This window comes from Phyllostomus discolor, chromosome 8 (genome assembly GCF_004126475.2).
Source record: "Phyllostomus discolor isolate MPI-MPIP mPhyDis1 chromosome 8, mPhyDis1.pri.v3, whole genome shotgun sequence".
NCBI lineage: Eukaryota > Metazoa > Chordata > Mammalia > Chiroptera > Phyllostomidae > Phyllostomus > Phyllostomus discolor.
In genome coordinates, this window is record NC_040910.2 from 81,254,955 (window position 1) to 81,276,657 (window position 21,703).

Here is a 21,703-nt window from a genome sequence, read left to right on the forward strand (position 1 = left end):
AAAAACTATCAATATTTAAATTAGTTTCAGAGTTCAAAATCAAAATCCATACCTGTCTAAAATTAAATTAGGTTTACATCACTTCTGTGAATAGGCAGATTCTATAGGTGTAAATTTAAGACGTCATTCTCCAATGGAGGAGAAGAAATGAAGGTGTTTAACAAATATTTGCTGAATGAAGGCCATGAGATGACATTCTGGAGGTAACTCATCTACATTCACTCAGTCAGACATTTATTGCACCCACGTTATGTGTCAGGCACTGTACTAAGTACCAGAGAATATCAGTGTGAGTAAGCTTATACACGGAATATTAGTACCTTTCCACAAGTTACAATATCTGAATTAAAATGACTGGAGCCACGGGCAACTCTTTTCTCCCTCTACTTAAAAGTAAAGATTAAAATGAGATTCATCAAGTATCATAGAAGAAAAAAAATGCACACGTTTAACTTACAGTTTTTAATTTCGTTTCAGACAGTTTTCCCAGGCAGCTACATTCTAGCACGTCTTCAGTGAAAGATGACTCACTTATACATAAAAAGGCAAGTGAAAAAGGTCGATTGTCTCACAGGGAATTTGAATCCCCAAATAAATTATTTTACAAAAATATCAAACTTGCTTTTCTACTGTTAAAAATTAAAAAAAAATTCACATTAAAAAATCTATAGATTGGTATATAGCAAGATAAGATACTCATTTTTACATACTAAGTAAGTCCTTCAAATAAATATTTTACACAAATTTAAGTTGCCAAAAATAGGTCAAGTATTCAGCCCATACATTTGCTCAGCCCACTAAGACCATCTACGAAACTGACAACAAACTGACTGCAGCTCATCCCCTAAAAACAGTCGTTTGTACAGCACTGCAGCCGGGTCTGGGCATGTACATGTTACACACAGGGGAAATGGCTAACACTACTGTGCACGCTGCTCCCACACGTAGTTTTACCCTGTAAAAATCCTTTAGCCTATCGTGAATCAAATAGTAAGAAAAGAACAAAGGAAAACATTTTTGCCTGTTGTAGACATTTCCTCAGTAATTACAAAATGGATGCAGAGATTATCATGCTTTAGGGGCTTTAAGAATACTGAACACGAGATAAAATTCAATACCGCGTACACACACCTGAACACAGAGAGCACATTCGACACTCGTGTGGAGAGCACACCAGGGAACAGGCGCTATGGGGCCTGGGCTTCCGCCCGGCCTGTCCCTGCCGTTCGACACCGAACTCTCCCACGGCCTCGGGTCTTTGGAAGACGGAGATTTAATACAATAATGTGACATTCATTTTTCTGTTCTGAAACCAACTGGACAAAGTAAACTGGAGGGTGGAGGGCTTTATCTCTTAGTATTTTAAAAGCCAATTTGATTTTTACTGTGATGTGATATTTCAGTTAACACTATGCTAAGAATAAAAATGACTGCATTATGGTTTTGTCCACAATGTGCAAGTCCCATACTGCTAAAATATTCCAAAATAAATCCAATAAACTATTCCCACTTCCAGTGGCTTAACTGAGAGAAGCTGTTTTTGTTTTCTTCAATTATACATTAGGATGAGAGCAGCTACATTAAAATCTTGTAAACCAAAGCCAATCACCCAAAAATCTAGAACACCAATACTTTCCATCCAGGATAAAAAAATGAACATCCAAAGTAAAGAGAGACACAATATTGATCGAGTAACCAATCAAAAACCACTTCTCTGTTATTTGAGCTAATAGTTACTCGAAGCTTGAAGTTTCCGCCTTCGTTATTGTTGGTGGCTCCTAGAGTCACAGCTTCAATGTCAAATGTGACAGTGGACCCAGTGGTAACGGCAGGCAACTGATTAGTCATTTCTTTTCCATTTACAAAAACTGCACCTAGAATGTTAAGGTAAAAAGTCTTTACATGTGAGCAATAACTTAGAAGTGAAATAGACTCTAGATTATTGATAACACAACTAATTTCCTAATTCAAATAAAGAAAACATTTTGGAATGCCAACTGGTCAAAGATAATGCATTTAATTAACCCTCATCCTCATGACAGAAAGAAAAAGCTAAAGCTTTAATAACATGTTAGCGTTCTGGTCGAGGGTTCTGCTCTTTTAGCACAGAGACTGCAGGCTGCGGCCAGGGGCACAGTGAACGCTGGCTGGGCCACGCTTTCACCAGCACTTGAAAATTAGACTTTCCTTTTTAAAAATTCTTGTTTATTGATTTGAGAGAGAGGAAGAGTGGGGAGAGAGAGAGAAACATTGATTTGTTGTTCCATTTATTGATGCTTTCATTGGTTGCTAAAAAAAAACAAAAAGCAAAAAAAGAAACTATGAATTTCCCATATGGATGGCATCAAAAGAAACTTGATTCCATTGTAAAACTACACCCTGTGGAAGAGCAAGACTTTCACATGGAATAAAGAAGAACCCTGTTCTACTTACACTGCCTCGCCCACACAAAATACTAACATGTCTTAACATGATTTTTGAAAGTGTAATTACCGTGATGTAAGGAACCAAACTTCCTAGGGAAATGTAAGAAATTAAGTGAACTCTCTCCCTGGAGCCCAAACCTACAGGGAATGTAGGCGACCGGTGCACACAGAACGCAGAGGTGACTCCCTGGAGCAAATCCCAGCCCACTGCCTCCAGTCATTTAACCTTCGTTGGCTCAGTTTTCATCACCTCTAAAGTGGAAATACTACTACTCTCCACTACAAAAATTTGTTAAAGGGGTTAAACAATTTATGATTTATGAAGGGTATAGAACAATGCCTGGTACACAGCTGCCATGTAGTATGTCATTAAGACCCGTATCTTCTCATCTCCTGCGAGAAATGTGTGATACTGGGACAGACTTATATCTTGCTCTGGTCATTCATACATTTCAGAGAGAATGGCAGTTCCTTCTCACCGTTTGTACTAATGCACACGGCTTGGTCCCGCTGTAGAGAGTCGTATCCATTCTGTTTTTCTGCACACACGCCTATGCTGTCTCTCCTGTCTGGTTGTCCCACAGTTTCAACTCTGCAAATGTAGAAAGATCATTCGACCTTTTCTTAACGTGATATGTAACAGTTATTAAGCATAAAAACAATAATCTCATCACAACTGCTGTTAATAATAGCTAACAGCCCTGGCTGGTGTGGCTCAGTGGACAGAGCACTGGCCTATAAACTAAAACATTGCCAGTTTGATTCCCAGTCAGAGCACATGCCTGGGTTGCTGGCCAGGTCCCCAGCAGAGGGTGCGCAAGAGGCAACCACACGTTGATGTTTCACCTCCCCTCTTTCTCCCTCCCTTCCCCTCTCTCTAAAAATAAATAAATAAAATCTTTAAAAAAATAATACCTAACAACTACCTAGTATTTCAGGCACCATTCTAAAATTTTGTATTTATCTACTGGATTGGCCAAAAAGTTCATTTGGTTTTTCCGTACAATGGCTCTGGTAGTGCTTAGTTGTCTTTACCTTCATTCAAAACAATTTTGTTAGATTATAGTGTGACAACTGTCATAGCAGTGGGTATTTTTTAAAAACCAAAATTGGTGAACTTTTATGCAGCTATTTTATTTTTCACTTATAAAATTTTTAAAGATTTAATTTAGTTTTTAGAGAGAGGGGAAAGGAGAAAGAGAGGGAGAAAAACACTGATGTGTGAGAGAAACATTGATCGGTTGGTTGCCTCTTGCACACCACCAACTGGGGACCTGGCCTGCACCCCAGGAATGTGCCCTGTCAGGGAATCAAACTGACTACTTTCTGGTTTGCAGGCCAGCGCTCAATCCACTAAGCCACACCAGACAGGGCTGTGCAGCCATTTTAATACTGAAGGTGTAAGAAGATATGCAACATTTTCAGCATGTCTGGGTCTGTCTTGCCTCATGCTTTGGACTTTTCTAAAATGTCTCAAACAAGCAACATCTGGCCTCTGTGTATGCCTTACTGCTCGCTAAGTGTCCCCAGGCCTGGTACTAGTGACAGCCAGCCTTGGTTCACAGCTTGGCCTCTCCTGGGCACCTCCAAAACCAACACATGTAGCAGCCATCTGCAGAACACTCTGTAGCTTGTGCCAGGTGGCCCCAGGCAGGGCAAAGGTGGTGGCTGACTTTGCTCCTAGCAGGAGGTACACCTGGTAGACAGCTATAGATCATGCCTGATTACACCCCTACCACCCCTACAAGTGACACACTCAAGGGGTGGACTTGGTGAGCGCCAAAGCCCCAGTGAAGCAAGTCCTGGTCCACAGGGTTGTCTCCTGCATAGCAGCTCTTCCACTGTAGTCACAGCTGGTCCTCACAGACAATTGGCATGGGGGTCTATCCCTCCTAGTGATGCCAACAAAAGTCAAGGCTCAACTACAACAGAACAGTGCACACAGCTGAAACAGGTGCACATCTGGAGCACCTGGCTCAGGTGACTTGGCAGGCTGCACCACTAAGACCAACAGGACACCTATTACACAAGGTTGCTCTACCAAGGCCAGGAGATATACCAGCTCTACCTAATGCATAGAAACAAATAGGGGAGCAGCCAAAAATGTGGAGACAAATAAACAGGACCCAAATGAAAGAAGAGGAGAAATCTCCAGAAAAACATAATGAGCCCTGGCTGGTGTGGCTCAGTGGATTGAGCACAGGCTGCAAACCAAAGGGTCGCTGGTTTAATTCCCTGTCAGGGCACATGCCTGGGTTGCATGCCAGGTCCCCAGTGGGGGACACGAGATGCAACCACACATCAATGTTTTTCTCTCTTTCTCTCTCCCTTCCCTTCTCTCTAAAAATAAATACATAAATAAATCTCTTTTAAAAATAAAAAAAAAGAACTAAATGAAATGGAGGGAAGCCAACTACCAGACACAGAATTCAAAACAATGGTTATAAGGATGCTCAAGGAACTTGGTGAGAACTTCAACAGTGTAAAAAAAAGACCAGTCAGAAATGAAGACTACACTAACTGAAACAAAGAATTATTTACAGCAAATCAACAGTAGAGTAGATGACACTGAGAATCAATTCAGTGATTTGGAATATAATGAAGCATAAAACACCCAATCGGAACAGCAAAAAGAATTAAAAAATATGAAGATAGTGTAAGAACCTCTAGGATACCTTCAAGCATATCAACATTCACATTATGAGGGTGCCAGAAGGAGAAGAGAGAGAGCAAGAGATCGAAAACCTATTTGAAAAAATAATGACAGAAAGCTTCCTTTACCTGGTGAAGGAAATAGACATACAAGTCCAGGAAGCACGGAGAGTCCCAAACAAGATAAATCCACACCAAGATATACCATAATTAAAATGTAAAAGGTTAAAGACAAAGAAAGAATCTCAAACGCAGTTAGTTACCTGTAAGGGAGTTCCCATAAGACTGTCAGGGGATTTCTCAACAGAAACTTTGCAGGCCAGAAGGGAGTGGCAAGAAGTATTCAAAGTGATGAAAAGCCAGGACCTACAACCAAGATTACTCTACCCAGCAAAGCTATCATTTAGAATCGAAGGACAGATAAAGAGCTTCCCAGATAAGAAAAAGCTAAAGGAATTCATTACCACTAAACCAGTATTACATGAAATCCTAAAGGGTCAAGAAGGAGGAGGGGAAAGGAAGGAGGGGAGAAGAAGAGTGAAGAGGAGGAGGAGGAGGAGGAGAAGGAGAAGATCAAACATGAACAAAATGGCAATAAATATATACCTATCATAAACAATTGAATCTAAAAATCGAAATAAACAAATAAGCAGAACAGAAACAGACTCTTAGATGCAGAGAACATGCCAAGGGTTGCCAGATGGGAGAGGAGTTGGGGGGAGGGGTGAGGAAGAGGAAGGGATTAAGAAGTACAAACTGGTATTTACACATTAGTCAGTCATGGGGATGTAAGCATAGAGAATAACTATGTATGGTGTCAACAGGAATGAAATTTAAAAGGATGGTTACTTGGTAAGCTTTAGAATGTCATCACTGGGGTATACACCTGAAACTAATATAATTGTATGCCAATTGTAATTGAAAAATAAAAAATGACTGAAAAAATAGCGTTTATCCATTAAAAAATGTGATCTAAAGAAAAAAAAACCCAAAACAAAACAAACAAGCAAAAAAAAAAACCCTTGATTTTACACCTTAAGGAATGAAAAGAACAAGATAAGCCCAAAGTTAGCAGAAAAAAGGAATAGAGAATAGAAAATCAACAAAACAAACAGTTGGTTTTTTGAAATTATCAAGAAAACAAATAAACTTTCAGTGGATTAACTAAAATAAAGAAGATGCAAATAAAGTCAGAAATGAAAGAGGAGATATTACAACTGATTGCACAGAACTTAAAAGGCTTACAAGAGACTCCTATGAACAGTATACACCAAAATTGAATAACCTAAACAACATGGATAAATTCCTACATATATAACCTACCAAGACTAACAGTGAAGAAAGAGTAACCTGCCTGGCCAAGGAGCTCAGGGGGTTAGAGCATCAACCTGCTGCATCAAGGTTGTGGGTTCGATCCCTGGTCAGAGCACATATAAGAAACAGACAATGCATGCATAAGTAAATGGATCAACAAATCGATGTTTCTCTTTCCCTTTCTGTCTCTCCAATATTAATCAATACATAAAAATATTTTTTCTAAAAAAGAGAAAACCTGAAAAGACTTATAACTAGAAAGTACAATAAATCAATAATCAGAAACCTCCCCAACAACACACGCATACACAAGGGCCAGGTCCAACTGGCTTCATAGTATCCTGAAATCAAAATCACAAAAAGACACAAGAAAAGAAAACTAACTACAGGCCAACAACTCTGATGACTACAGATGCAAAAATCCTACACAAAGCACTACACTCTTGATGGGAATCTAAAATGATGCAGCTGTTATGTAAAACATATGAGGGTTCCTCATAAAATTAAAAATAGAACTACCACATGAGTTGGCAATTTCACTTCTGGGTATATATATCCTAGAGAATTCATATCAGGTTATGTAAAATATGCATAACCTGAATCCAATCATTAAGAAACATTAAACAAACTCAAACTGAGGGATATTCTATAAAATAATTGGCCTGTACTCTTCAAAGTTGTCAATATCATAAAAATTAAAATAAATGGAGAAACTGTTCCAGGTTAAAAGAGACTAAAGAACCCTGGCTAGTGTGGCTCAGTGGATTGAGTACCGGCCTGTGAGCCAAAAGGTCTCCAGTTTGACTCCCAGTCAGGACCCATGCCTGGGTTGTGGGCTGGGTCCCAGGTTGGGGACAATGAGAGGCAACTGATGTATCTTTCACATATCATCAATGTTTCTCTCCCTCTCTTTCTCCCCCGCTTCCCCTATTTCTAAAAATAAATAAATGAAATCTGTATTTAAAAAAAGAGACTAAAGAGACATGACAACTGATTATACCACATGATCCAAGATTATTTTTTTCTATAAAAAACATAAATTGGGATAATTAAATCTGATAAGGTCTGTAGGTTAGATACTAGTATTATATCAATGATAATTTGTTTTTATAAAATACTGAAAATGATTTTGGGAGGAAAAAAGTAGACAAAATGATGAAGCAAATATAGTACTGAGGAATCTGAGTGAAGGGTTTTGGAATTCTTTGTATTATTCTTACAATTTTTCTAAGCCTGAAATTATGTTTTATAAGATTTTAAGAACACATAAAATGCTATATGGATAAATATATATGTAGGGGAGATATGAAGAACACAAGATACATGAATTTTATCCCTAATATTTCTAACATTTTGTTTCTCTGAAAAAATAAAAACAGGCTAATATTATTAATTCTGAAAAGAAGATATCAGACATTTGTTACATTATTGTGCAGTGAAGAATTTGGCTTGTCTTGACCCTGGGAAGTAACCTCTAAACCACTAGAATTTCCCAAGTGATAGGAGTATCTTTGTTATTCGTGGTGGGCCCCCAGACCACACTGATACTTTATGCTAATGAGGTGCTCAGGTGGGTCCCTAGATAGTTGGTGCTAACAATCTGATTCGGAATGGGAGCAGGTCACCCCAGAAAGATCCATCACGTGATTAGAGGTGTGAGGCTTTGAGCTACATAGTATCAGCCCAGTCTCCTGGGAGGGCAGGGGAGATGAACACTGAGTCAAGCAGGGAATGATCTAATCAACCATGCCTCCATAAAAACATCCCCAAAAGCCCTGGCTGGTGTGGCTCAGTGGATTGAGTGCCAGCCTATGAACCAAAGGGTGGCTGGTTCACTCCCAATCAGGGCACATGCCTGGGGTGCAGGCCAGGCCCCCAGTAGGGGATGCGCAAGTAGCAACCACACACACTGATGTTTCTCTCCCTCTCTTTCTCCTTCCCTTTCCTGTCTCTAAAAATAAATAAATAAAATCTTTTTAAAAATCCCCAATAAAATCCTGGACACTGGAGTTTGAGTGAGCAGCCTTGGTTTCAACACTCTTCATGTACTGTCATGCTAGAGGGCCATGCATCCCCGAGGACAAGGGAAGTGTCGCGTTTGGAACCTTCCCAGACTGCATCTCTCCCTCTGCATCTCTCCCTTTGGTGGGTTCTGATTTGTATCCCCTTGTTACAGTAAAACCGTAATCAGAAATGTAGTTGCTTTCCTAAGTTCTGTGAGTCATTTTAGGGGATTACAGAACCTGATGGTGGTGTGGGACTCCCAGAGATATGAAGCCATCTGTGTAAAGTTAGAAGTGAGGGTGGGCCCTGGGCGCCCCTGACCTTGCAGGTGGCATCTGAAGTGAGGGCCATCTTTTGAAAGACTGTGCTCTTAACCTTTGGTTTGGCCAACTCATTAAGCTTTTTTTTTTTTTTTTTAAGATTTTATTTATTTATTTTTAGAGAGGGAAGGGAGGGAGAAAGAGAGAGAGAGAGAAACATCAATGTACGGTTGTTGGGGGCCGTGGCCTGCAACCCAGGAATGTACCCTGACTGGGAATCGCACCTGCAACACTTTGTTTCGCAGCCCACGCTCAATCCACTGAGCTACGCCAGCCAGGGCTAGCTTTTCTTTTTTTAATTAATATTAGAACACGGAATATAATTTATTCCTCATTTCTGCTAATATTTTTGCTGTTGTGTTTTCATCAACTGTAGAAAAGATTCACTTCTCTTTTTAATGTTTTCCTCTTATCATATCATTGTACAGAACTACGAGCATTCATTTTGTGTTATTTGTATTATTTAATTGGGTTTTCTTGTCATAGTGAGAGGGATGTAAGGAAGTGGGTGGAAAACCAGAGGAACTTTCAGATTTACAGCTCGATGCCCATCCTCCCCATCGCTGTAGGCATGTGTTGCCTTGTGGCGTGGCTCCCCTGTGAAGCAATGTCTCCTCTGACACTTGAAACCTCATCTGGTTCAAGAGTTTCTATTGCCAGATCTGAACTTCTCTGGTTTCTCAAAAGGCTGCTTCACAGACCAGTGGCACCAAGAGACCTAATTCTTGTTTTTGAAGATGATGCACTCTGGACTCCCCTGGGCATTTCCCACTTTTCTGTGTTTCCTCACGCAGAGCCTTTGGGCGTTGGTCGGTCACAGCTCTGTTCGCAGTCTTCGGGCGGGGCCGTCTCACTCTGGGACTGCGTATTTGGAGACTTCTGACACTGGCCCCTCCACATTCAGCATTTTTTTCCCTCAGCAAACTATCATGATTTCCTCAGTGGATTTCCTGCCTAGCTGTGGCTGAGGAAGTACCGACAACTAATTTGGAATATAAGTTTTCTGTGCCTCACAGATCTGTTGAAAAACCACTTATGGGTCCTCTCACCTCTATTCTTGTTATTACTCCAGATTCAAAAAGTGAAAAAATTCAGAACTAAGATGCTACCGTGAGTCTACTGGTCCCAGAAGTTCCCTTTCTTTCTTTTGAACCCGCTGGGAAAGGGCTTCACCTCTACAACGGCTCCACTGAAACGGCTCGTGTCGGTCACTGCCTTGAAAACCCCGAGGTCACTTCTCAGACCTCCCTTCACCTGCAGCAGCCGACACAACTGATCACTCTCTGAAACACTCCCTCTGCTTGGCTTCCAGGCCAGCCATGCTCCCACTTTTCCTGTCTCCCTCCTCACCTGCTACTCCTCTTGAGAATTCTTTGCTGGTTCTTCCTTTTCTCCCCAACAATGTCTTTTATCTACATTTATTTCCTGGCTGATCTCATCCAATTCCACAGCTCTAAATACTTATCTATATGCTAAATATTCTCAAGTTAATATCTCCAGCCTGGCCCGTTTCACTAAACTCCAGAATTACGCATTCAACTGTCTACATCTTCCCTTGTATGTCTAATAAAAAACTCACATTTAATTTGTGAAAGAATAAATAACATTCACCCAGAAATATGCTCCTCCTCCCCCAGTAAATGGCAATTCTGTCCTAACAGTGACTGCGTCCAAAACCCCTGGCAGCCATACCTGACTCCTTTCTTTCTGACATCCCGCAACCAATCCTTCAGTCAATCGTCTAGTTTTTCCTTCCAAATGTACCTGGATTCTGATCACTTACCGTTACCTCCACTGCTTCTCCCTGGTCCGAGCCACCACTAGCTCCCACCAAGATTACTTTTACATCTTTATAACTGGTCTCCCTCCCTACCCATATCACTTCATAGACTATTTTCCATATAGCAGCCAAAATGACCTGTGAAACATTTGTCAGATCATGCCATTCATTTGCTCAATATCCTTCAATGGCCTCCTGCCTTACTCTAAGTCAAAGCAGAGTCCTGCTGGGCTAGTCTACCAGGATTTGAATCTCAGCGTCACGATGAACAATCTGTACAACCTCAGGCAGCTTGCTTAATCTTGGCATTTCTAAGAAATGCAACCATGACATTCCTAAGATAAAGCCCCCAAATTCCTGGACGCTCCTCCCATCAGAAGTGGGGATCCCTTCCCTGGGATCATGAGTCTGTGACTGGCTGAGCAACAGAATGTAGTAGAAGTGACACTGGCAATTTCTAGACTCATCTTAAGAACTGACAGTCTCCATTTCCTATCTTTTGGGATGTTCATTGTTGGAACCCAGCCAGCATGCTGAAGGGAAGCCCAAGGAGCTCCTGGAGGACTACAGGTAGAGACACCAAGAACCAGCACCGACCTGCCAGGCGTGTGATTGAGCTACCTTGGAAACAGATGCACCATCCCTAGTCAAACTACCCCAGCTAACACCACATAAGCAGGGATGACTGAACTCGCCAAGCTCTGCGAACTGTAGTTTCCTAAGCAAAATAAATGACTATTGTTTTAAGCCTCTAAGTTTGGGGATAGTTTGTTACACAACAGATAAGTGGAACATTAATTTTTTATGTTCCTTGAAGGAAAAAGTTAATAAAAATAACCAGCCAAATGCCCCTTGATTTACCACCTCATGTTACTTGGGAGAGGCAAGGTAGCACAATGGTTAAGAACACAGACTTTGGGGCTCGACGGCCAGGATTTGAACACTGACACTCACTAGTCTCTCTGTGCTTTTGTTTCTTCATCTGTGAAAGGAAGGCAATAACTTCCTATGCTATTAGGATTAAGGAAGGATGTTTGAAAGGAAGCTATTTTAAAGAAAAGAGGTAGTAGAGAAGAAAAAGTAAAACTATGGTTTAAAAATAATAAGAGCAGGGAATCTCAGAAGCAAGGAAAGGGAAAGCAGGAACGTTGAGACAGGAAATCAGGGCGAGGCCTGGCAGGAGGGGCTGCTAGCAGACCTGGGCACCAAACGAAACTGGGCTCTACAGACAGTGAAGAGCCAGCCAGAAACTGGCTTCTCTGACTTCAGCAGCTCCAAACATTCCAGAAACTTCAGCAGGAAACAGATCGGGCTAAGCAACAGGGCAGTGCCTACAGGAGTACAACCTTCCTCCCAACTACAAGGCCCTCAAACACCCTAAAAAAACTGAACAAAGTTTACCTTTTTTCAAGTAGGCCCATCGCTCCCTCCCTCATACATGGAGGTGCCCACCCAACTCACATCTTCTGACCTAACTGCTGATGCCTGAAATTCTTTTAAATAAGGAGAGGAAACATTTTCATTCCACATTCAGAGGAAAAAAGAATAAAAAGGCAAAAGTATGGCTAAGATAATACTGAGCTTAACTAAGTTTCGGTTCATTGCCCTGCCAAGGAGGGCTCAGTCCAGGGTCTCTGGAGGAACTAAATGATGATTTATCGAAGCCTACTGTCCACAGAGAGCAAGTGGATTTAAATTTAATCAATAAATATTTACTGAATGACTTAAGAAACAAACCTAAGTATGCCATCTTATCAGACCTTCCCAGTGTTCACAGAGGAAGAATTTAAGGATTTTATTTATTTATTTTTAGAGAGAGGGGAAGGGAAGGAGAAAGAGAGAGAAACATTAACGTGAGAGAGAAACAATGATTAGTTGTCTCTACTTCGTGCCCAGACCAGGGAGGGAACCGAACCCACACTCCAGGCATGTGTCCTGACTGGGAATTGAACCAGTGACGTTTTTCTCTACAGGACAATGGCCAACTAACTCAGCCACACTGGTCAGAGGCACAGAGGGAGAATTTAAGAGCATCAGGTCACCATTCAACCAGAGATAAAGTTCACAGAAGACAAAAAGGTAAAAGAACTAAGGTTACAGTAGCAGAAAAACTATAGATTTTAGCACTAAGAACCATGTTTACTGTTCCAGGAAGACAAACAAGAAGCAATACAGACTAGCTGTTAAGATCACAGATTCTGAAGGCAGACTGCCAGGACTTAAACCCTCATTTTGCCTTTATGAGTTACGTGACAGTGGGTAAGTGACTTCTCTGTGCCTCGGCATCCTCACCCTAAAATGAGTAACTGCACCTATTTCCTTGGGTTATTGTGAGAATCAAATGAGTTGAGACAAGTAAAATGTTTAGAACAGTACCTGGCACATAGTAAATACTCTTTAAATATTAATTGCAATTGTTATTACTGTGATTATTAATCTTGTTATGGTCTGTGATATCTGGCCTAAATCTATCAACTCAGCAAGCCCTACCATTACATGGAATTACCCTGTTCTCAGGAGATTTGCTAATGGAAGTATTTTTGTAAAGAAGGGACATAAACAAAGGAGGAGTACGTTAGTATAGAAGACTCATGGTTATTTGGGGAATGATTTAATAGACTTCAGGCACTAGACTCCTTATTTCTCTTTCTCAGTTGGTGCTTTTCTGGTTATTAAGTCATTACTTATAATGTAAGGGGTGAGAAGAAGTATCAGAAATGAGAGAGAGTATATCTGATAACTGCTGACAGTTCAAACCCTTTGGCTGTCGAAGAACATGGCAACATTTGCTTAGATAACACATTCGGATATTGTCCATGCCTTAAATGACCAGGGACTGAGAACAAGAGGAACTTGGGACAAGCATTCACAATAAAATCTCACAATCTCAAGAGTCAAAACTCAGAAGTGAGCTTGCTGTACTGTGAGCATGGGGAACATCAAGCAAGCTTTGCTTTTCTAAATCAAAACTGGGCTGTGGTTTCTAGGAAGAGCTACTTCGAAATATAACCATAGAGAGTATATCTCAGACAACCTGAAACCACAAAAATAAAATTTCTCTCATACAGGAAGAAATGGACAAAGAAACAGAAATTAGTTGGTAGTTACAAAGATTCATTTTCAGTTTTATTTTATAGAGAATTACCGTACACATTTAGTATGTTTACACTGATAAGTTATCTCTCACAGAGACTGCTCTTATTGATTCACAAAGGAAAAAAAAATTCTGGGCCTCTGAATTCTTAAGGTTGACTTTGGAGAGGTATTCTATTGACCTCTCTGTGCCAAGAAGATCTAAACGTGAGTACGCACTGTGCATCAAACATAAGCAAGGCATTTTATACACATTATCTCAGTTGATGTTCAGTTAGCCTATGAATACATAGGAAAACCGGAGCCAAGAGAAATAATGAAATCTCCCCAGAGTACCACTGCCTGTGAGTGATGGAATAACGTCAGGATGAGTTTGAATCCAAAGCTCATACACGCTCTACACGTCATTATACTGCCCACACATGGCAGACAGTCCAATATCTACTTGCCTGAACGTTAGCGTCTGCCCGCAGAAGTAGGTGGGAGCGCTGGAGTAGAGGACGCCCGAGGACTCGGAGTCGTTCCGCAGCGCTATGTTTCTTCGACTGCTCAGACTGTAGCCCTCAAAGCCAGCTGTCCACTCTTTAAAAAGCACAGACATGAAAATTATTAGAATCTTTTCAGGGCTATCATCAGTACAGACACATTAAATAAGACGTGGAAGTAGAAGAGACTACTCTTAGGGGTCATAAGCAATCTCAATAAAAAAAAAAGATTCTTCTATGACACGGCATTATGGTTAATCCTACAAATAAAAAAAAAACTTTTAGTCTATTCTTATACAATTTTGGCATGGAAGATCAAATAAGTGTATCGCCTACCTAATAAAATCACGCTTGAGCTTATTATAACCTGATTAAGAACTAATTAACAAATGAGTCAAAATCTGTTAAACGGAAGAGATCAATTTCACAGCATACAACTTTTGAGAAAAAGCTTCTATCTAGATATATATTGAAGGTTTGAATCAAATACTGCAGTTGCAGTATTTAAAATCTGTGGTTTTAGGGGATGCTACTAACCCTGTGTGGCACTATTTTAGACTCTGGAGATAAGAGCTGTTGAAAATTTTGCAAAATTCATATGACATTATTTGAACAGGAGATAGAAGACATGTCCCATGTTGGTCTCATCAATTCAGGGTTTACCCTTAGAAAAAAGGGTTGCCAGCATGCTGCCTACAGCACGGAATACAAGGGTTCTTACACACAGTCAGGCTTCAGGAGTGAGAAGTAACAGCATACCATGCGGCACCAGCGTGGAGTGGCCTGTCTGCGGGACGCTCCAAGGACTCCACTCCTGCCGGCCGTCTCCTCGGGCGCAGACTCTGAACTGATAATCAACATTGGGGTCTATGTGTAACACTATGAATTCAGTTTCAGAGCCTACATATACATCTTCAAAATGATTTGAAGAACATTTACGGAACTGGAGTCTGTAATCTTGGGCTGTAAAGTCGTCATCCACCTAAGGAGAAAGGCTTCATGTTAGGTAAAAATCAGAGAATAACTTCTCTCGGCATTACTGTTTAAGAACTTTGAAAGGGGGCACTTTGGGCCCAGCATACAAGCCCATGTGCTGCATATGCTCAATATAGGCTATTCTCAGGAAAGTCATAGGCAATATTGCACCATTATTTCTCTTATTTTCTTTACTGAACGATGTGTTTCAAACTTCCCAGTCTGATAGGAAAAAAATCTGCTTTCTTTGATGAAATGGCAGGTTTTCTACACAAGAATGCCAAAGATAAAACATTTAAAGTTCAAGGATAAGAATCCCAAACTATACCATTCATATAACCAAGAAAGAATTAATATCCAGGATATATAAAGGACCGCTAAAAATTAATAGATCATCAACCACCTAACAGAAAAATGGGCAAAAGACATGAGTAAGCATTCTATGGAAAAATGCCAAAACTACATCAAAATAGCCAACCAAATTTATAATATGGAAAATATAACCCAAAACCACAATGAGATACCCTATCAGCAAAAATATGAAGTATGACAATCCCAAATACTGGTCAGTATGCAGAGCTGGAGGAACTCAGAACTGCTACTGGTACAATCATTTTGGAAATGGTTTAGCATTACCTAGCACACACCTTATACTCTAAGACCTCATAATTAACAGGTAGGTCTACACTTCAAAAAGGAAACTTTACATGTGTATACAAGGAAACAATAATGCTTACAGCAAAAAAAAAAAAACAGAAACAAAAATAAAGCTAGAAACTGTAGGCCCACCGACAGGCAAAGGAATAAAATTGGAATAAGGGTCCTTGTTCTGAACCAACAAAAGCATCTCTACTTCTCTGTATTAAGCCTTCATTTAAAAAAAAAATTCCATTGAAGAGGTTTCTAGAAGCTGAGCACCGAAATTTGCATAATGTATTTGTCAAATAGCCAAAATGCTATGACTCATGTGGACATAGTTTTTATCTAAAATATGGAAGCTCACCTACATAACTGATTTAACACACACAAAAAAATCTTAGCAACATTGGGAGTGTGGAGAAACCATTCTTCAGACCTTTTATTTCAGAGATGTTTGTTGAGTGTTGAACAGAAAAATACCAGACACCCAGTATTCACTATCATCATTTGACTTTTCCAATAAGCAGAAATGGGAGCAATCCTCAACTCACCAAGAGTTTAAGTTTGGGGAGCGATGTTTTGATACAGGGATTTTAAAAAGTACCTTCAAAACTGTTTATCTCAAACTGGGGAAGCTACCTCAGTTCAAGTTCCCCGTGACTTTATTTTAATTATAAAGCAAAAGGGATTTTTGTTCATGAAGATTAGAAAATATTCAAAGGTAGTTAATAAAAAAAATTAAGGCCCCTACATCTCAAATCCATAATGTTGAAGCCACTCTACAGTTCTGAATTACCCACCTTACACCACCGCACGAGGATGCCTCCCGGTTTCTCTGTTAGTTCTTCTATCTGCACTGGTGGGCGAGACGCTACCGTTCCGTGCTTAAAAATGTGGTCTTTCACTATGTTAAGAACTGAGTCATCCAACTGAGCAGATAAACAAGGCACATCGACCAGTAGAGGCACTTCCGGTAAGCTGAGGAAACAAAGCTCATGTGCTTATGAGGCTTTTCACTGAGTTAAAAACACAAGGAATATTTTAGATCAGTCACACACTAGAAGAATGTGGAAGCTCCCACTGAATAATGGTCAAGGCAGTGGGGGCTTCACAAGACGTTACATGAAGATTCTCTTCCCAAATGAATCGAAGCAAGAAGATAAAAAGCTGGCAGGGTCACAGTTGTCAGGTTGATACCACAAGATCTGTTTTACTGAGATATGACCCCATTTCAACGTTATGTTCAAATTTTTAAAAACTTAACAATTACCTTACACATTAGAATTGAAGAAAATCTGTAGTAATGCTATACCAAAGATTATAATCACAACTATTTCAGATTAATAAAACTGGTGAGGAGCAGTGAAACTTTGAAAAATACATTGTCTATGTCCCTTAATCAGAATCTTTAACAAGGGGTAGAAGAAAGGCAGATAGTCTAAATGCTTAAAAGTAAGCCCCAAAGGCACTCACTCTCTTACCTGTCCAGCTGAATGTGTGATGCCTTTTTGGTAAAGCTCCACAGTTTTTCATTCTGTTCTCCTATGCCACCAAGAATGGCAATTTCACCTACAATCAGAAATGACAGATCCAGCACACTGAAAAACAGCCACACTGTAAGTAACCAACACAACCCGTGCCTGGGTAGCTCTCTGGTTTTCTTGCAAATAATTCTTAAGTGATGCCACAAATCCCCCAAAAGTAAAGAGGTGAAGAAGAGATGAAGAAATACAGATTGGCAGTTAACAAAATAGTCCTGGGGATGTAAAGTACAGCATAGGGAATACAGTCAGAAATGTTGTAATCACTATGTACGGTGCCAGGTGGGTATTGGATTTATTGGGGGAAACACTTTGTAAAGCATATAACTGCCTAACCACTATGCTGTACACTTGGAAACGAATACAAAATAACACTGAATATAAACTTTAATTCAAAAATAAAATTTAAAGTTCTTTAAAAAAAATTGCCCCCAAACTAAAAGTAGACACTATTTTAGAAGTGACACTAAAGTTAAGCTCAAGAGGAAAAGGGGTCCATAATGGTGACATCTCACCAGAAATGTCTACTTGGTTCTGTGCAAGGAAATGTGGCTTGTCAATGAATTTTATGCAAAGCAGAAGACCCAGGGACTTTTTCCATCTCTCCTACAGAAACTTTTATCAACTCCAACAGGAGCCAGGAATAACAGGGCATGGGATCTTATAAAACCAAAAGATACGGTAATGTTTTTCTAAAAGGGTATCATATATTAGATTAGAAATTACTCAAGGTATAATAAAAAGAAAATGCTTATAAAGGTGATATATATATATATAACCAACTTCTGTGTCCTTCCACAGCCCCGAAGAACACCACCAGGACTCTTCCCCGACTGACTCAAGTTTGTTGAGGCCACATAACAGGAGCCTCTCCCTCACCACAAGGAAAACAGAGACACACTGAACATCGCCTTAAAATCCTCAAAATCCTATAAATAAGTTTTTATCCCTTGGGAGGGGAAGAGAGGAAAGAGTTTGAAATTTAAAATATTTCTGAACTATAAAAATAACTGAAGTATCAGAAGCTGTACAAACATGTATGTGCCTCAAAGGATTTTCTACACTAAAAACATTTCTCAGTCCTTGGGGTGATGGGTGTGCACTCCTGACCTGTGCTGAGCTGCTTCTGGGTTTGTTTCCAAAAGCAAAGCCTCCAGGGAAAGACATTCTGTGGTCCTGCTAAAAACACTTCTTCAGCCCTGGCTGATGTGGCTCAGTGGACTGAGCACCGGCCTATGCATCAAAGGGTCACTGGTTTGATTCCCAGTCAGGGCACATGCCTGGGTTGCAGGCCAGGTCCTCAGTAAGGGGTGTGCGAAAGCCAACCACACAATGATGTTTCTCTCCCTCTCTTTCTTCCTCCCTTCTCCTCTCTCTAAAAATAAATAAATAAAATAAAATTCTTTCTCAGAGGCACTGTGATGGTCAAAAGCATATAAGCACTTCTCATTGAAGAGACTAAAATATAATTAGCATGTCAAGATAATACTAGAACCATATTCTAAGTGGGACCAAAAAGGGGATTGATTTCCACTCGGAACGACAGACTTGTGGGCCGTGCGCACTTTTCTCCTGTACCACTGACAGCATGCAGTCTGCAGAATGGACGGTATTCACTTGCCTTCCCTGGATCTCTTTCCCCCCAACTGCCCTTTAAATGTTGGCACCCCTTCGAGTTCTACCCCCTGCTGCCTCCTCTTCTCAGACTGCAGACTATCTCTTAATGGTTTTACCTATTTCCCTAGATTCAAACTTGATGTCTATGCCATTAACTTCCACACCGACATCTCCAGGTATTCTCTCTCTCCTAAGCAACATATGCACCATTCCCAACTACCTCTTGGCATCTTAAGCACTTCAAAGTCACCATGGCCCAAACCAAATGCCTAAGTACCCACCAAAACCTATCCTTCCTCCTTCATTTCTTATGTCAGTAAATAGCACAATTTACTGACACACCAAATCAGGCTGGTTTGGGTCACCCTAAATCCTTTCCTTTCTCCTCCAACCTATTTAATATATCCAGATACTCATCAATCATCAACATTTAATGATCAGTAAAATCATGAATAATTCTATTTCTGAAAAATATTTTTTTAAAAAACTTTATATATTTATTTTTAGAGAGAGAGGAAGGGAAAGGGAAAGAGAGAGAGAGAAACATCAATGTGTGGTTGCCTCTCACACACCCCCAACTGGGGAGCTGCCTGCAACCCAGGCATGTGCCCTGACTGGGAATCAAACCAGCGTCCCTCTGGTTCGCAAGCCAGCACTCAAACCACTGAGCCACACCAGCCAGGACTGTCTCTGTAAAATCTTAAAACCAGCTCTATCTTATCTTCACCCATCACTGTCCTCATCATTTACTATCTGGATTACTGCCGCAACTTTCTAATTAGCCTCTTTTACTTACAGTCTCACAACCTGGAATCTGGTCTCCAAACTAGGTAGTGTCATGTTTTAAAATGCAAATCTGACTGTGTAACTCCTGCTGCCTAAAATACTTCAAAAAGATCCCTAATATGCCACTCACTTCACTCATGATGTTACTTCTGCTTCCAATCATGCTGTTACCTCCTTCTCTTCCTTGTCTCCTCTGTAGAATTCCTCCTACAGAAAGCTATCATACACTCTTCCAGAGTTAAGCACTTCCCTTCTGTGGTCCCATAAGGTCTCTCAGCACTTATGCCTCTCCCACATGTGAACCACAAAGCACAGAATTTTTATTTAATGTATCTGACAAAGGCTCATAGGAAGGAAGGAAGGAAGGAAGGAAGGAAGGAAGGAAGGAAGGAAAGAAGGAAGGAGGGAAGGAAGAAAGGAAGGCAGGTAGCAAGGCAAGATCTGGGCATGTTTCAACCAAGGTAATTGGCTAAAGACAAAACAACCACAATTTCAGAGGTAAACACTAATCATATTTCTTAACCTACTAAAAACAATAGTGGAATTAAATTCTATAAACCATGAGCACTCTGAAAAATTTTTTTCTTGAGGGAAGGGGAGGGAAGGAAAGAGAGAGGGAGGGAGGGGAGCAGGGTGGATGAGAGAGAAAGAGAAAGATATGCTTTTCTACTTATTTATGCATTCTCTGGCTGGTTCTTATATGTGCCCTGACCTGGTATTGAACTCACAACCCGAGTGAATGGGGACAATCCTTTAACCAACTGAGCAACCCAGCCAGGGCTCCGAAAAATATTTGAGGCTCAAAATGACCTTTAAATTGCTCTTTAACAGAGTATGTGATACTATCGTGGAACCATCTGAAAAATATCCTTTACTTCTTATTTTGTAAATGATTATAATTAACACTTTAATTGCACTTACCCTGGGATACCTCACTGTATACATATATACCATCCTATATTTCAAACTGTCCCAAGGTAGGGACATTCTAAGCACCCCACAGATGGCAATAAGCCTGCTGGTATCCTGAGAAATCAGCATAGTGTCAATCTGAATTTGCCACATTTAATAGGCTCTCTGGACTCCCACCTTCTTGGACCAAGTCCTCTGCAGTGCTAACTCCATGCTCTATGAGCTTCTGGCAGTCGTCTAGTGGTTTAATGGTCTCTTGTTCAATGGTATCCACCTCTTGCAAAAGGGTCACCAATCGCTCATCCAGGAGCTTCCCGAGGGTTCCCTTTAAATCATTAAAATGCTGTTTGAGGACATCTCTTGTCTGTGATGCACTCTCTTTGATCTGAAAAGAAATAATATAAAAACTCAGAATCAGAATCACTACAAAAGGCTAATCCACAAGCAACACCTATAATAATTTCAAGGTACTACACAGCCATCATCTGAAAAACCAAATGCGATTCACTGACATGAACTTGCAGACTTGCATAGAACTGGCCTTTGGGTGAGACAGAATGGGCTCAAACCCTGGTCCCATCATTCCCAAACTGTGTCAGTGTGGTCCAGGTGATTAAGCACTCTATGCCTCAATCTCCTTATTTCTCAAATGAGTGTACTAATTAATGCTTACCTCCTGGGGTTTGCTGTTAGGACTCAATAAAAATAACGTATGTTGTACTTAGTAAAACAATCGGCACACTGTTGTTCTCAATAAATAAGTGTTAGAAAGTATTACCTGCACAAAGTAGTTCTTGGCATTTCTTACATTTCAGTAAGAAATAATTTTAAATTAGGGGATTAAAATTCATTTTGCTGAAAAGAAGTAAAGAAATAGTAGATCAGAAAGCCACAATACAAAAAAAACCCCACTCATGGATAAAATGCCCTTATTATGCCAAAAAAAACACCTAAGAATTTATTTAAAATCCCAAGAGTCTCATAAGAGACAAAAAATGTTCAGGAAAAACACACTTCTGGGACAATGACTTAATCTTTTTTGAGTCATGGTCCTCTTTACAAATCTCAATGAGAGGTTTATAGACCCACTTCCAAGAAAAATGAATAATCCATACCCTGAATAAATTTATTCAATTTCAGAGGTTACAAACTCCCTTAT

The 21,703-nt window shown here is 40.3% G+C and overlaps 1 protein-coding gene across 1 annotated transcript in view; it reads right to left on the minus strand.

Annotated features, from left to right (window-relative positions):
• Positions 1-452: 452 nt before the first annotated feature.
• The window catches only part of CRLF3 (cytokine receptor like factor 3), a 32,028-nt gene continuing 10,777 nt past the window's right edge, over positions 453-21,703 (minus strand). The window contains exons 2-8 of the mRNA XM_028520949.2: positions 20,722-20,929; positions 17,170-17,257; positions 16,489-16,666; positions 14,834-15,056; positions 14,039-14,171; positions 2,906-3,018; positions 453-1,874 (exon numbers count right to left, since the gene is read on the minus strand). Of these exons, the coding sequence (XP_028376750.1) occupies positions 1,618-1,874; positions 2,906-3,018; positions 14,039-14,171; positions 14,834-15,056; positions 16,489-16,666; positions 17,170-17,257; positions 20,722-20,929 (1,200 nt within the window). The 3' untranslated portion in view covers positions 453-1,617. The remainder of the gene's footprint in view (positions 1,875-2,905; positions 3,019-14,038; positions 14,172-14,833; positions 15,057-16,488; positions 16,667-17,169; positions 17,258-20,721; positions 20,930-21,703) is intronic.